The sequence below is a fragment of the Patella vulgata genome, chromosome 4 (genome assembly GCF_932274485.2).
Source record: "Patella vulgata chromosome 4, xgPatVulg1.2, whole genome shotgun sequence".
Classification (NCBI taxonomy): domain Eukaryota; kingdom Metazoa; phylum Mollusca; class Gastropoda; family Patellidae; genus Patella; species Patella vulgata.
In genome coordinates this window covers 66,028,776-66,046,986 of record NC_065882.2, presented here as the reverse complement: position 1 = coordinate 66,046,986, position 18,211 = coordinate 66,028,776, and the positions used below count along the sequence as shown (strand labels likewise).

General features: G+C 35.8%; 1 protein-coding gene across 4 annotated transcripts in view; it reads right to left on the bottom strand.

Moving 5' to 3' along the window:
- Window positions 1–18,211, bottom strand: part of LOC126819468 (cAMP-dependent protein kinase catalytic subunit beta) — a 161,324-nt gene that overhangs the window by 73,458 nt on the left and 69,655 nt on the right. For 3 of the 4 annotated variants that reach the window (XM_050547501.2, XM_050547499.1, XM_050547500.2), the window contains one exon: window positions 5,226–5,365. In XM_050547501.2, coding sequence (XP_050403458.1) covers window positions 5,226–5,334 — 109 coding nt within the window. In that variant the 5' untranslated portion in view covers window positions 5,335–5,365. Of the gene's footprint in view, window positions 1–5,225; window positions 5,366–16,644; window positions 16,665–18,211 lie in introns of those variants that run through there. The other variant, XM_050547502.2, reaches the window with a different exon arrangement.

Sequence of the window (18,211 nt, the reverse complement as noted above, 5' to 3'; positions counted from 1 at the left end):
TACCCATGCTCTAATGATAAAGTTTTTCAACCTTGTTACTAGTCTATTCATTTTTAAATGATAGATATGTAATTGCTTTCTGGTCGGTCGCGAACCGGCTCTCGCACTCTCATTATCAGCTACTGTCTCGTTCAAAAAGCTTATTCTATTTTCTTGATGAGGATTGGTGTATTGAATGTCAAATTAAAAAGATTTTTTTTATGAGATGAATTGCTCATGATACGAAAATTGAGAATAATCAGGCTTTTGTCTCTTTCATTATCATATATTTTAAAGGGTTTATGCTAGAGCCGCTCTAAACAGCGTTCTCGGAATGGACAAATTTCAAAATTTTCTAGAGGCCAGGGGACGCCCCCCCCCCCCGGGACCCCCCTATCTTTTGGTACCCTGGCCCTTGCGCCGTTCCGGCGCCCCTGGTCAGATCAATAACGGTTCCTTCCCTGTCCCGTACTGAGTTAACTCGTCCCAACATGTCATTAAAGACATGTAGTCAAATAATTACAAATTGAGTGTCGCAATTGTTCTTTCGGAACTACAGTTTAATTTAAACAAATTGTCGTTTAGTTATTATTTATCGTATTGCCAGAGCCCAGTTTTATTTTCAGACTGGGAAACTCTGAACTTCTACTTATACTAACTTCCAGTATTTAGCGCATATTATTGTACTGTGTACATCTCAGTGATAAAATCCACCTCTTAATAAGCAAAGGATTTACATAAATTGTCACTGCCTTGGCAAAGGTCTCTCCTCTGTTACCAAATATTATTGACAAACATAGACCCAGCTCAGACCTGTGCAATTTCAAAATCGCTAACAGACCATTGGTACTCGTGCGGATGAAGACATGCAATTTACAGTAGAAGGGAGATAACTAATATTTAAGAAGTTATAGCAGGACTCAGACTAGCAATTATTTGCCCATTGACTTCAATGTTAAATGGCTGTAACATCTCAGGCTGTAGCTTTTTTCGCAACATTCCGTTGGTTCCAATCTTTATAGGTACAATGGGGACAACATTTGGCAATCTCCTCATCATAATTTTGTAGGAGGTTGACCATTTAGATTTTTTTCTACACGGATTTGAAGTTGACTGGGGTGAAAATCTCACTTCCGACACAATGATTGCTCTGCAGAAAGACACTTTACACCCCCTATCCCTCCGCTGTAATATCATCAGTATTACCCAAAACTGCCATGAAATTGCAAATTAAAAAATTAAGGGAAAAATTGTCTATTTATAACTCGCACTACATTCGACTTAGTCCAGCAATGCAAGACAACTTTTCCTAATCCGAGTTTCCAAATACAATGTACCAAAATATACATATGGTTAATGTATATATTGATTCCTTTTCTGGTTTCCAGTCAAAGGGTCAATTCAAATTTCAGTTTCTACTGGCAATGTACTTGCGTAACATAATGAGTATAAATTTCTTTTGTATTATGAGAACCGACAAAGCGGCCTGTTCACGCTGAATTACAACCACCATTTTTACAGTTTTTATTTTATAGAAAAGAATATAACAATAATAGTTATATTGAATAATTTATTATATGGTATACTGATGGCTTTGAGATGAAACCAGTGTAAAAATTTCATATTTTCTTTAATTTATTGTCAACCCTGATCGTTTACAACATTCCCGATAAGGGAAGTAACTCGACCATTCTATTGCAACGTGAAAATGTGTATTTATGTTTAACATTTTGTCGGTTTTTATGACTAAAATGAAACAGAGTTTAACGTCCTACGTTTCTGAACCAACCTGAATAATGAAGATGGGCAACGAATAGTCAATCAGATGGTACGAAAAACCGAGGCTCCGTGTACACATTAGAATTCGATATAAGAGTGGGCCATAGCATCGCTCTCCGAGCAAAACTGCCCCCATAGGTCACTGCATGGCGTATGCCGTCTTCATTATCCCGGTCGGCACTGAAAAGTAGGCCGTTATACCCCTTTCATATTATTTCATTTCGTTGGGTGACCATCAGTCTAAGTTTCTGTTATAGAGGCGTTTACTGTCTTCATTATCCCGGTCGGCACTGAAAAGTAGGCCGTTATACCCCTTTCATATTATTTCATTTCGTTGGGTGACCACCAGTCTGAGGTTCTGTTATAGAGGCGTTTACTGTCTTCATTATCCCGGTCGGCACTGATTAGTAGGACGTTAAGCCCCTTTCATATCATTTCAGTTCGTTTGGTGACCACAAGTCTAGGTCTGTTACAAGATATTGATACCAGTTTGACTACTGAATAATGTTTCCTAGATATACAACCATTTCATATCGCTATCAATACATATTTGACTTATGTACATCATTACCTAAATAATGTTTTTTTTAAAACAATATCATCATTATGACGAGATGGAACTGTATCCTACTGTGTATTCTAAAGTTGGTCAAATATTGATCCCATGTCTTCAAGGTTTAATGGACATTTTAAATCAATATCACAGTGCTTAATATCAGCAGTAAAATCTTTAAGTGCTTTGTGATTTATCACTGATGTTTAAACAACATTAAAATCGTTTCAGCTTTACGATAGAAATGAAATGAAATGAAATGGGGTTTAACGTCCTACTGATCTGCTCCTATACTGGGCTAATGAAGACGGGCATACGCCATACAGTGTGCTATGAGGGAAATTTTGCCCGGGCAGCGGCACTATCGGCTACTCTTATATCGAATTCCAACTGCCAAGGGATCTTTTACGTGCATTCCAATGTATACACGGGACCTCGGTTTTTCGTATCATCCGAAGGACTAGACAGCTGTCCTTGTCAGGCCCCCCATTCTGCACCACTGACAAGGGGAAACCACGTCGGAAAATCGATACGATAGAGAGAGGGGGTGAATAAAAACAAAGACGGGGCGCGATTCTATTTTAAATATCTATAATATTGTAGCTATCTTTCTTTTTTATTAAAATGTAACTCCGAGATCCTATATTACAAGAAAGGTTTATCTTTGTCTATGAAAGAAGAATGAAAATCCTATGCGCTCTAGTCGAATTGATTCTGCACAAGAGAACGCGTCTAAATAGAAATTGAAAAAAAAACACATCTCAGATTCAATCATATAGTTTTTTACATGACAAAACATTGAATTTTCAATCCATTTTACGACACGAATTTCATCACTTTATGCATTTAAAAGATATCATTTGCGAAAACCGATGAAATTGGCTCAGATTTCGTGGTCAATTTTTTGTATAGTGGCCCATTATGACTACAGGGGTTATTTTGATTGGAGATCGTGGCTGCCATAATACGACCATCTATCAAGTTTATAGAAATAGAGTTGACTTGTTGAAGTTAGCTTCAGTAAATGAAGACAAGTTTCCTTCAATTCGACTTTAATTACAGTCGATTAGAAAGTAGTTCATGGCTCCCATCGATCGCTAAGTTTTCAGTTCAGTAACGTGTAACGATTACTCTCGTTTCCAGTTACTACGTCACAAACATTCCTCGGTTCACCAGAAACACCGCAGCAAATAAAGTAATCCCCGCCACCAGCCTTGGGTTCCCAGATATCCATCTGCAATCGATCGGCACGATAAGTAACATTGATTTATCAAACTTGTAGCAGAAGAGACTTTGGTGAATTGTTCACAATCGATGATGATTTCTGGCAGTCAGAGTAATGTCGACCCCAGTCGATGTCCCGTGTAATTTCTTGCCAAAGATTAAATCGTGAGCAAACACCAAATTTACCAGACTGTCTAATTCTATTTGTACGAGTATTGACATGAGACTGGTCCAGGAATCGAAGACAAATCATCTCCATTTACAAAGCTCTTCACTAACGTTTAATTCCAAAATTTGCGTAGCTGGCATATTATTTTCGAAAAGCAAATTTGCATTTTGACAGTATTAAGATCCTGTGTCGAATTCGATAAATGTATAAACTGCGTGTATAAGTATTTTTTGTTTCAAATCATATTATTTCTAATAGAATTACTCACGGAAAATCCTAACTACAAAATAAAAAAACTTGGTGTTAAATAAAAATCGTTTCAACCCAGCCTATCGTCAAGCAAAATTGTTGGAAAACGGCTGTTTATTGTTTGTTTTAGAAGCGTGGGTGGTCGAGCTGTCTAACGATTCGTTTTAGATCATTAAGTCTGTCATAGATCGCCTGCTTAACCTCGCTGGATTTCAACGGTTCCTCTGGTTTCCTCCCTATGTTAGTCCCGAAATGAACATTTGTATCGAGTGGACGTTACACTCCATTTCTCTCATTCTCTTTTAAGAAGCGTTTGAACCATGCTTTATAGTCTGAGTTAAATGGTTCATGTATCTGATTGTTCTTTTGTAATGACACACATACATTTCAGTTTCCCTTGTATCTGTGATTGATTTATCCTACACAATAGGGTTACACGTCCTATTTTTCTGCACCAACCGGGCTAATGAAGACAGATATATGCCAGGCAGAGCCCGGACAGCGGCGTTTCAGCCTACTCTTCTTCAAATTTCAACTTTCATCAATTCTGTTCCGTGCACAACAACGTGTACACGGAAGTGCGCTTTTTCGTCTCACTCGAACCACTTATACGTTGTTCCTTGACGGACCCTCCGCCCTGCACCACAAGGATCGAATCCGGGATCTCATGGTTAGTGAGTCAGTGCCTCATTCGCTGAGCCATCATAGATGCCTTGAAAGTCAAAGAAGTACGTGGTTCAATATACCACAAGAAAGACAAAACATGGATCATTTACCATGTTATTCTTATGCCATTGTAGAAAGTTGTGCTTGAAATGGTATTTTGTTTTTATGCTTTTCTAATTTCTAATTAATCACATTAAATCATTTCTTTAAATATTATTATGTAATGTAAATGCTGTTCTTAATGACCGTATTGATGATACATTAAAATCTTTCTTATGTATTTTGAGGTTATATGCTATAGGAAATGTAAAATTGGCCCCGATAGCACACTGATCTTGGTCTTCGGGTGTTTGTACATAACAGTGTATTTAGACATATGTAGATACAAATAACTGAGAACGTTCATGTATGCTTATTGTAGACAAACGAGTGTTGTTACTACTGAATGTATGTTGGACTTGATAGAGAGCATTCATGGATAGTTTGCATGTCATCAAATACATTGTGGACTGGAACCCGAGAAATCTTTATACTTTTATCCTGAAAGAATTGACCGCTGCTGAATATCTGTATCTACATATCTATAAAGAATAAAATGGAACTTACAGAATTCATGCTGTTGTTTTGTATATCCTTCAGAATCGACATTTTTACTGCTATCTCCATGTTTATGACTATGCTTAGGGCCGAACAGTTTATGTATAATGTCGGCCATTAGGAATGTTCATAAACTGCGTTGTTGATTCCTGAAAGTAGACATTAAAAGACATGTACTGGCACTTCCTACAGATTCTCTCTTATCAAAATACGATATACATCTTAATGGGTTTTAAATCAAGTTTTCGAGTTAATTGACACTTTGGTTTTTCGCGTAAACGATTGAAAAACATGCGATTAAAGATGTAGTCCTGCTAACATAATAAGGTCATAATTTGCACATCAATACAAAGTAATGAACATGCAAATTAATATCAGATACCAACGATGTAATTAAAGAAATAATAAGAATTATCGTAGCGTTTTGATGGCCAGTAAATAGAAATACAGTACGCAATAAATCCCAAGAGTTAATCAAAGACAAATTGTCTTTAAAACGAAAGGCAAAATCGATATAATAATATGTCCGTAGTGGACTTCCTATATGGAAAATTATCAAAATGATAATACCCAATACTGAACTAGCATTAGTTATTGGTAGCTACACGACAGACTGAGATGGCAGTTTCCGGAGAAGTATTGGCGATATTCAGAGAGAAGGGGGGAGGGCATGATGCTCAATGAATATGATGCATGCTCTCTGAACAGGAAGTCTCGGATTTGATCGCGTTGTTGGTCGAGAAAGTTTCTCTGAATTTTCCAATCTGGTTTCTCCTTATAAGTGTTGTAGGACGGGGACGGCCTTGTATTGATCTTTGGTTCGAATGGGACGAAAAACCAAGGACCCCTGCATTCAATAAACAGGACATTAAAGGTTCCTTGATAGTCGGACACCGAATGACTAGTAGTAGCCTGTAACGCTGCTATCCGAGCAAAAAATCATCCATATCATTTTGCATGGCGTATGCGCATCTTCATTAGCCTGGTTGGTGCAGAACAGTAGGGCGTTACGCGATATTTCATTTCGCTGATAGTCAGCTTAACAATTTCCGATTTAACGATCCAATCAACGAAATGAAACTTATTAAACGCACATGGGATAAAAGAATATATTTGTTACTCGGGGCGTTAATTATTTTTCTGAGTCCAACTAAAACGTAGTTAACAGTTGTATTCTAGTTTGTTGACATTACATATCACTATGTCGTGTTTAGTTTAGTTGACCATCAGTGTATTTATATCAGTTTATAGCTCAAGGGTTACCAATTAAATTAAAGCCTCGACCACTCCATAATCCAGTAGTTAGAAATGACCACACGAGCAATTTACACTAATTTGTCCACTTAATCAGTCTATAATACGACTGATGGTCACATTACTAGAATAATCGGTAATAATAGTCTGGTCATTTGTAGCTGTTTTAAACAATATGATTCCATGATTACAATTATAATTGTAGTTGACATACTCGTCGGTGTTATTGCATTTTACGACGCCCGGCATGTAGTAATCAAATGAAATGGGGATTTTAACGCCCCATTGTGCTGCTCCGACTGGGCTAACGAAGATGGGCTTTGAGGAAAGGTTTGCCGGGAGAGCGACGCTACGGGGTAATTTTATATCAAAGTCCAACTACCAAGGGATCTTTTATGTGCACGATAATGTGTAAAACGGACCTTTCGAACGGCTATACGTTGTACCTTGCCAAGCCCTTACCCCTTTCCCTCTGAAACGGTGGAACGACACCGGAAAATCCCGATGAACACGGGACTTCCAGAAGTAATTTATGGAACGAAAGACGTTTTCTGTGAAAGTCTCAACATGCTAGGATAATTGTTAAATATAGATCGTTTAAAAATTATTCAAATTAACCCACTTTAACATAATTTACGGCTATTCTAAGTTTGCAATGGTTTCTATTGATTTCCTCTCTTAGACACACAATATTGTACTAGATTTCCTCTCTTAGAAACACAATATTGTACTAGATTTTTGGTGGTAACCAATGGTCTTTTTGTACACAGATGTGCTCAAGTACAACAAAAGTCATTAAAATAGAAAAGCACGTATTTCTTACTTTTGAAATATATATATATATATGTGAAAATGACGTATGGCGTTTAAAAACACAAATGTATGCTGACAAACACCAACATTATCCTACATTAATGTTTTAAAGGAAAAGGATCTCATTGATGTAGATGAAATAAAGTATTGAATCTGGTTGTATTCATGTATTATTTCGATAAGCGATGAATCAGATACTATCACGATTAAAATTTTATTCGATAGATTAAGTTGATATAGGGTTGGTGTAAAGAAATCCAAACCAAAATCAACGAGGTCGTGTCCTTGTAACTAATGGATGGGTTGTATACCATTCTACACACGGAGATCCATCTACGTCATACTTCTACACACGGAGATCCATCTACTCCATACTTAGAGAATAAATCTCTGTCCTGAAGGGCCGCCATATCCAAAAATTAGTATATTGTTTTGTAATGCGGTTCTACTCCGTTTCACATCTGGTATAGACACAGAGGCTAAATAAACATATTCAATTCCATTAAATGGAAACAGAAGAAATACTTCTCAAAATTCTAGAAGTATACTGATTTTCTTTTGACTTAAATCGTCGATTTAGGTCTTCAAATTTTGGTCAACTACGACCTTAGTGTCTATTCTCTAGCGAAGCTAACTGTAGACAGACAGTCCAAGTTTAGTATGGGACGTGTACACTACCTACGTGCCATCACTGTTATTAGATGCTCTGGTAGCTAATAATTCCTCGTGTACTATTGCGATCTACAGCGGAAAATCGTGTACTATTGAATTTCAAAGCCAACGTGCTAAGAAAAAACAAAACCTTGGGATTTACATTAGCGAAAGAGGTACAAAATGATGGTATTTATCTGTAAATGCCCTACTTCAATCTTGAAAGAGTAAAATGTCTTTGAAGCCATTCCATCGAATGAAAATTAATCGGTGGATGGCCCAAAATTTGAAGACAATTTATAAAATGAAAATGCCTGAAACGGTTGCTTCTATAAATCTATTAAATTTTAAACAAATGTTTTTAACAATCTGAGGATGTCATCAATGTGGGAATCCCTCTTTATATTTTGAGAGAAACATGATGCATGGTATCCAATTTAATAATGTAGCAATATTTCTCTTTTATATGCAATTAGATTTGTCATATTGATGGAACGAGGTCACGTTACTTCGCTGTTTGATGCTAAAAAAATTTAACAGTAGGTTAGATGCTGGCGCACTTCCTCTGTAATTTAAAATCTTTTTGACAAAGTGTTTGTTTTTTTTATCTCATAAGAAAAATGATTTATGTCTTAGCAATTAAAGTCAGATTTCTTCAAACAGCGACCACAAATCCAAATGATCAAAGACATGGATTTCATGGCGTGGATCCCGTTTACCTAGTTTCCATATTGATTGCTAGAAAACAATTTTCTAAAGCTTTCGTGTTGTCACTGTAAGCAAAGTAATTTCCTATAATGGTAATGTCCAATCTGATTGATATTACCACTATAAGAAAACGATAAGAACCTTGTATGGAGCAATTTACATGTCAAAACTTTCACAGAGATTTCGACGCATATTAATTTGCCTTGATTCATTGTTTGTGTTGTAGATGTAGCACGAACATCTATGTGATTGTCTGTTTTTCTTGGTAGTTTAACCATGGCGTGAAGGACGGTTCTCCGCGGTACCAATAATCCCGTTAATACGGTTAAGTAGACTTGATTACAGTGATCGAGTACTACGACTCTTGAAATTGTCAGAGCTACCATTAAAAGGGGTCAACGGTCGATTCTATATAGTATCATGTCAAAACATATATAACTTGTCATTGCAATTCAGTCCTTTTAAAACATGATTGTACGATTTTAACTTTTGGGATCAAAAGGACACAGTTGACGTATGACCAGACTATTCATGAAAGTTCACGATACTGAACTGATTCTCAATTTGAAAAGGCCACAACCCTTTTTGACAATGCCTTAATGACCCTAAACAACGATTTATTATATCATAATATAGATCAAATGATTAACAAAACATAGAACAAACAGTACATGAATACAACACAGGAAACCAAAAATATCAAAATTAATAAAGCTGTTAGGTTACGCGAGCCCACCACAAGACAAAACTCGTCGCAACCATCACTCTCATATCTGAATATAGCCCACTAAACAACCATTTTTTTAAATAATTGTTTTAATAAAACAGACAGTTGACGATATGGGGCAAGTGTGTCAATAAAATAAACAATTTATCAAGGAAAATATTACAGTACCCACGATATGCGATATCTTAACTTTCCTGGTTTACTTTTTATCACTTGATAAAACAAGATCGAGTTTTATCAATGATTGATTTGGAGGGCACTTTAAAGTTAGCATCGTTGGTGATTGGAGACACAGTGACTGCTCACATGGATCGACTTGTTAAAGAAACATTGATAAATGATGAATGTTGGCAGATCATTGGCAACTCATTTACATCTGTAAGTCAAATACTGCCGGAGTTAAAACTAGAAGCACTTCTTGCATATTTATAAATTATACTAGTCGGGGTCAGGGCATGCGTCTTATTGCTGTCTATTTTGTATGTTTAAAAATAGTTGATTGCTTGAAAGCAACCAGGCCTCTTTGGTACAAAAGTGCCGATTTAATTAAGTTGAATGTTTTATAAAGAGGGCATCCTTCTACATTGAAAATATAAGTCTACCGATATGACCAAGGTAGAGATATAACAGATGAAGTCGAAACACTTAAAATAACACATCGGATCAATCAATTTTAACACGTTTTGTAAGATCTCAATGAAAGAGGTTTAACTACTTTCAATTATGATATCAAATAAAATAGTTGTATCCAATTATCCAATGTACAATCTGGTATATTCGAACCGTTCACCCAATCGTCTGAACCTTTTAATCTTTTCATCAAACTTAATGTATGAATTATAAATGTTACAAATATGCTATGAGTTTCATCTTAGCGAAATACCCATCAAAATATATCTATACGATATTATATACTTATTATAACTGACGTTTTTTTCTGAGACAACAGTAGGGCGTTAAACCCCATTTCATTTTTCTGAAACGAAATAAAAACCAGACCAGGTCGGAATAATTACTGTATTTTTTGTCCGTTTGACTCTATAGCACTGGCAGTGGAACTCTGAATAATTACACGTCTGCATGATATCTTGGCGACTTTCTGATAATCCCGACACATTTAAAAATTCTAGAAATATTTTAACGAATGTTGACGAATTCAGTCAATTATCAGAAGTGTACTGACATTGAGATACTGGTGCAGTTCATTGTAATTTTAGCGCCACTCTTAGCCCGGCTATGTTTCCAGATCAACCAAGAGTATAAATATAAATCCCTTTCCATACTTTGTTTCCCAGTTAGGAGAGAAAAATTGACAAAAATAATGCACCGAAAACAACACAACAAGTATATTTGATAATCGTTTATAGGCCTTATAGTCTTACGTAGTGTCATATTTCTTATATGACGTAGTGGTAGTATTTGAGCAACAATTCAACTGACTCTGCATAAGTTCAAAGAAATGTATTGCGTTAATATATGACACTGAAATGTTCTGCTCCTAACCCGGGCTAATGAAGACAGGCATACGCCATGAGGGAAATTTTGCCCGTGCAGTGGCACTATCGCCTACTCTTATATCGAATTCCAACTGCCAAGGGATCTTTTACGTGCATACCAATGTATACACGGGACCTCGGTTTTTCGTCTCATCTGAAGGACTAGACAACTGTCCTTGTCAGGCCCTCCGTTCTGCACCACTGACAAGGGGAAACCACGTCGGAAAATCCAGATGAACTTTCTCGGCCAATGCAGGGATCGAACGCCCGACCTCCAGGCTAGCGAGCCAGCGTCTTAACCACCTAGCCACCGTGGTTCCAATATATGACACTACAGAAAACATAAACTGTTTGACTGTCATTGTATTCTACAAATAAAAATCACTCAAATTACCAAAAATGTTTCTGACATCAGTCATCGAAAAATGTTTGTAAATTATAGTGAGAGAATTATTATAGGTTTTCAATCTTCCGTTAATGTCAGATGTAATTTAATTACAGTTACAAGTGTAATCAATAACAAGACAAAAGATGAAACATGAGTAATCCCATTTTATATTGGAAACGAAAATAAAAAATAAAAACTATATCCATTTTAAACGAAAAGAAGCCCAGCTTGTCAAGAGTTATCGGTTTAGGAAATGTTTTATCCAAATATGGAGTTGTTGTGCATATTGTAATTTGATAGAGTCCTTTTCGAACAATATATTATAGGTTTTTTTCACAGCTTAATCGGCGCTAAAATCCTATTTAATATGGAAGCGAAATCATAAGTACATCCATTTTATACGAGATGATTTCCAGTTCGTCGTTAATGTGATATGCAAATATGGGGTTGTTGTGCATCAAAACATTAATAATACTCGATATATTGAAATTTGTTTGTGCGTTTCAAACAATACATAAGTTTTTCCAAGCTAATATCCTATTTAATACATAAGATACCAAAATAAAAAATTCATCCATTCAAAACGAAGAGATTTCCAGTTTGTCATTGATATCTGTATAGGAAATATGAAATGCAAATATGGAGTTGTCGTGCAACAAAACATTAACTATACTCGACATATGGTGATGTTTAAATACTTAAGCTCAACTCCAAGTCGTCGACCCTGCTTGTGCATTTTTAGAATAAAATATAGTTTACTTCACAGATTAACCCACGCGAATATGTAGCCTTATATTCAGATTGATTACCTAAACTATCAACGTTAGATAATCTTCCGGTTTAAATTCAAACGTATTAAAAAAAGACCCATCAAAAGATTTTCCCCATCACTTATAAATGAAGCTGGCTTGTTTATATCGTCTGCAGATGATCTCGAATGTTTCGAAATTTTCAATTCTTCATAACTTTGTAAATACCGGATGGAAATGAAATGGGGTTTAACGTCCTACTGTTCTTCTCCGAACTGGGCTAATGAAGACTGGCATACACCATACAGTGTGCTATGAGGGAAATTTTGCCCGGACGACTAGACAGCTGTCCTTGTCAGGCACTCCGTCCTGCATCACTGACAAGGGGGAACCACGCCGAAGAATCTGGATGAAATTTCTTGGCCAATGCAGGGATCGAACACCCGACCTCCAGGCTAGCGAGCCAATGTCTTACCCACCGTGACCCCCCCCCCCCCCCCAATACCGGAAGGAAGTGAACCATGTTTGGACAGGTATACTGTTTGGGTATTCACTATTTAGAATCCGTCTACCGCCTTCAAATCTTTCATTGAGATTTGTGAGACTCTGGTCATATTGTACCTCGTTATAACCGCTTTTTGTTTCATTTTTGTCATTAATTGTACTTTTTAATATGTAAATATTTACTGAATAAATAGTGTTAGAAAAAAAGCAAAACAAAAGATACACTGTAGTTAAAAAAAAAAACGATGATGCTGAAAATAAAATACTACATTCAGAACTGACATATTCACATCAGTAATGTAAACTATATATTACCATCTAACATATTCACACAAGTGATATATAGAACATGTGACCCTTTTGACTAATATAATTGTCTGTAAGACGTAACTCATCTGAGCAGTTAATAAATGGTTGGCCCAGTTTGATCCAGCCGGTGTGGATGGCCGAAACACCGCCCCCCCCCCCCACACACACACAAACTCGCCGTCTTTTGGAAATCCTATAACATACAAGAGATGTGACCGGTGCAATCCGCCGCATTGTCTGCGATTTCACCCTATGTGGAAGTGGACGCAAAGTCCCAGAAGAAGAAGAAGAAGAAGATTTCAATCAACATCGATGCTTTGATAGAGTTGAGAAAATTCCAGTTTCATATTTAAAATACTAATCGACGTCTGTCTAATTCCTTATACTACTAATAGTTCTATTGTTTTATTTGACTGACGACGGGTGAACCATTATATTTAGAAATACCGAACTATACTTTTTGCACAGAATATTTTTGAAAATAGCAATATATATGACATCAATGGCTCAACAAGAAATAGAAGAAAAAAAGAGGGAAAAAAATCACTGCTAAAAAGCAACATCATTGTGTAAATTGACATAAATTGACAGCAACACAAACCTTCCTGATTGTTCGTCTGGTATAGCCAGCCATTAAACAGAGCATTGAGGAAGTTAGAAATAAATGTATTTGATTACCCGTTATTTTCCTCTATTCCACATCCTATGACGCTATGTTTAATTTCCATGCACATGCTGTTAACCCACTCTATCCGTTATACGCACTTCTTACATCATCATCACGAAACAAAATACGCAGTAACACAAAACCCGCTCCACTATGCACATAGCACTATGCATACATCCAGGGCCCCATTAAGCTAGTGCCAGGCCAGAACGCATATGTCACTCATTGACCCTAAATCTTTTTTTAAAAATACATATCCATAGTTAAAGCACACAAATTTTGTGCAAATACCCGCTTTGTCTCAATGAGCAAGTCGCTGGATCGCTAAAAAAGTGTTCTGGCGTTCGAGATGTCGGTATTGGCCGAGAAAGTTCCTGGTAAGGAATAAATTTAGTTATTAGCGCGGTGGGTTAAGGAAAATGGGACGTTAAAACCCATTTCATTCCACTTTCGTATTTATGCTTCGTATATGTATCATAGAATTTGCATATTTCATTTTCCTTGCATAGAAAAATTCGTAAAAGTAAGATAAACATTTCTGAATATGACATGATCTTAACACTGCATTTCTAAACGTAAGAATCTGTGATACTGTACGCGGGTATCGAAGATGATTGAAGACGGATGTATCATGTGAATGCATCAGCTGTATTGCACATCAAGTTAATAGTTTATTTGTGTAATCCATTACAGGTAGATAATATGACGCCTCAAGGTCCATTTTTCAGATTATGATGTTTCGTTGATTGAAGTTTCGCCTCAAGTTCGATGACCGCTGAAACATCAGAATGATATTAACGGACGAAATTAGTCTCGAAATTAATATTTTAAAATCCAGTGTGTTGAAAATACATCACATGGTGATTCATTTGAATACATATTAGGGCGATGGAAATGAATATACGATTGGGCTAGATCATATTGCTTGACATCATCTCCACGCGATCGTTTCAGCCCATATTGTCTCCTCTTTGACTACAACGTATACGGTATACAAACAGCCTGGACAAAACCGCAGCCATAGTGTATACGATGTATGTAAGAACTCATAAAGAGATTTGCGTACATTTTAAGATTGGTTGGGAGGAAAAGGTGACCTTCAGCTTGGTGCATGAGCCATGAACCATAAAACGGAAGCAGTCAGGCGGTGGAAGCGGACGTTAAATAAAGCTATTTCACACACGCGGCGAGTTACCATATACTTACTTCCGCTTAATATTTCAAGAGGTAAATAAATTGTCCCATTACCAGTCGAATTAACACAGCAGTTCAAACCAATTCAACATTTTATTTTAATCTAATTCAAAAAGGTTTAGCCCCTTTAAGATTATATGGGCTTAAAGAGATATTTTGTGCCGGAGAACGGGTCTTTTAGTGTTTTTTACTGAATGCTGAATAAGTGTAGAATGCATGACCATTGATTACCATTTTCGTATATTTTATTGCATGATGGCTCAATATGTTCTACAACACGGTACCTTTAATTTTAACAGAGGCCTACAATATTTCCTTTGAAACAGAAAATTCAATGAAGCTTAAAACACTGTTGGGTTAATTTGGTGTCACATTTAACTTAAGAATAAAGACGATAAATTACTTTCTAATTTAAGACTTTTCACCATTAATCTCTGTCATTATTATACAAAGAAGTGTAGCACAGTAGCTTAAAGGCATATTTCATCTTGATTTAAATTTCGCCTTCAGCAAGATTTTTGTTAGAACAAATTCAAATTTTCATGGTACTTCAACAAATTAAGTGCAACTCACAATAAGATATTCAAAAACCGATCGCCTAGATTTGGAATAAAATATAAAATGGACGTCTATCTACATACAATCTAGAGTCAATAAGATTTTTGTTGAACAGTCGACCCCAACATCCCCCCTCCACCAAAGAAAGAAAACAACATCCGTAAACGCACCAAAGCGTGCTGAACATGTCATAGAATTTCGTTCTTGTAAACAGAAATCTTACAGAAATAAATTGAATTGGGATCTAACGGCCGACTTTTCTGTTGACCAGTCGACGCCCCCCCCCCCATCGCACTTCTTGTAAATACACCAATCTTACAGAAAAAAATTGAAATGGGATTTAACGGCCGACATTTCTACACTAATCTATTCATATATATATGGATGTTAGATCATAACCGGATTTTCATACTTGACTGAAATAGTACAAACTTTACGTTTATTTCACTGATTATCAGATGACAATAATATTGACATTCAACACACTTTAAAATTTAAAACTCTTAGCATCTCAACATTCAACTTTCAACATTTCTTAGTCTAAATAGATTCTGATAGGTATGTGAACTTTCCAAATAACATATGAAATGAATTGGGGTTTAGCGTTCTATTTTCTGTATCAACGTCATGTAATTTAATGAGGGACATTTTGCCTGGACAGCGCCGTTCACACTGCTTTTCGTCGAATTCTAACTTTCAAGAATTATATTACGTGCACACCAATGTATACACTGGATCCTGGTGTTTCGTTCCAGTCGAACAACTTGACCCTGTTCCTTGCCATGCCCTGCATCACTGACACGGGGAAGCCACCCCCAAAAAATCTCAGCCCACACGGGGATCGAAACCGGGATCTCCTCATTAGTTAGCCAAGAAGTGATATCATGTGTCCTAGAAATAGTAACCATATAAAAGTAAAATATAACGATATTTAGGACAAAGTTTTGATACGTTTCATCAAAGCTATGTCTTATCTGCTAGTATACAATGACATGCGAAGTATTTAGGTTATGAATATTGTTTTAAATAAAATAGATACATTTTGAATGGGAAAAGGTCTAACGTTTTTGAGACTATCATATAATAATTTTCGATGTAATTTGCCACAACAGTGACCTCTCTAGTTACTCTTCCCTGAATCTCAACAGCCAAGGGTTCTTTTACGAGTGCTATAATGCGTGCACTGATGGATCCCGGGTGTTCGTGTCATCTGCACTAACGAGAGAGAACCAGGCTTGAAAAATCATGAAGGTTCTTCTTGGCTGACACAGGAATTCGAACCCGAAACATCCCAATTTAAATGCCAGTGCCCTACCGCTTGACCACCGCGGCCCCCTAAGCTAAGCATTTTGAAAAACAGCCGTCAGGAAAACTCAATCAATAATAAAAATAAATAAATACCACACTCACTTGAAAATATATCATCAATAACGATATTCTGTAATATGATGTATGTAATTGCCTCTATATAAAGCTTTCTTTCTATTTTAAAATATATGCCACCAGACACACATAACGTTCAGTGAAATTGTATGTCTACATGAAATCTACATACATGTACATTACACCATATCAATGTCATCAAACTTCTATATATGGAATGTATAACTATAAATATAGTTCAAGCTTTTGTCACACAATTATAATATGCATGTCAGTGCTATATTTAGAGTAGGGTTATGGCCTATCAAAATGTAACCGGAAAGAATAACATTAGTTTACATAAAAAATGAGAAGATATTTAATACACTGTGACTAAATCATATCGAAAAAAATACATTACAGAATCATAACAAATATCTGATATTATTTCAATAAAAAAAGAGAAAAAAATGAAATACATTACAGAATCATAAAAAAATATCTGATATAATTTCAATAAAAAAAAATCCCTGTCGTAAAATATTTCTTTTTCAAAGCTGATTTACCAATATATATGCGACATATATTAAATTATACACGTATTTATATATACGTATTTACTGTTATAGATGCCTCGTTTGCCTGGTAGCTTAGCTTCTCATAAAAACAAACAAATTTTCACCTGAGTGTCACGTACGTTAAGATTTTAACCCGTCATACAAAAAACAAGACCAATTATAATTCATATCTTTGTATGAACCACTAAAAATAGAAGAAAAAAGAAATCAACAAAAACCAAAAATACGTTGTTTCTCACGTGTTTTTAAATTGTTACCTTATTCAGGACATGAATAGGGTGTTTTTACAAGTATATATATATATATATATATAAAAAATGAAATAAAACGTCATTACAAGTAACAAATTATACCCCCCCCCCCTTTGTTCAAATGCCTCCAAAAGAAGTACTGTATATGTATGTTAGGTTAGTAAAATCCTGAATTGAGAAATGGTATCGGATGTTCTAAGTGTTAAATCTTTGACGTCAAATTATTGAAAATATAAGTAATCATTTTAATGTGTATGTAGTCTGTCCTACAGTCTATCGATAATATCAGTTGCGCGGTTTTTGTAGTTTTACTATCTTATAGTGGCTAAAAAAATTAAAACGAACCCAATTATTAATAATATAAGTAAGACTTATATTGTTTACATTGTGTATAATGTTTTTGCTTTTAGTAGCAATTAGCGATTGGGAAGATAACAAAAATCATTGGTTTACTATTGGCATAATATTATTATACACAGGTCAACAACGATACCCAGACGCCGTGTCTGTGCATAATAATCCAATGATTGTTGTCCCATATATATCTGTTCTAGTTCTGTTTTTTAAAAAATATTCTAGATAAACCGACACGAATACAAATAAATGCATATTAGAAGAGCAGTCGATAATTTGTATACGCTTGGTATCATCTTAAATCAATCGACATGGAAATTTTTAAGTCGGTAAATATAAGACTAGGTTATCGATCATTCACATGAAAATTTGTTTCAAGCTATTTTGTAGAGATAGTAAACTATTGTAAGTAGCGAAATTTCCAACTTTCAC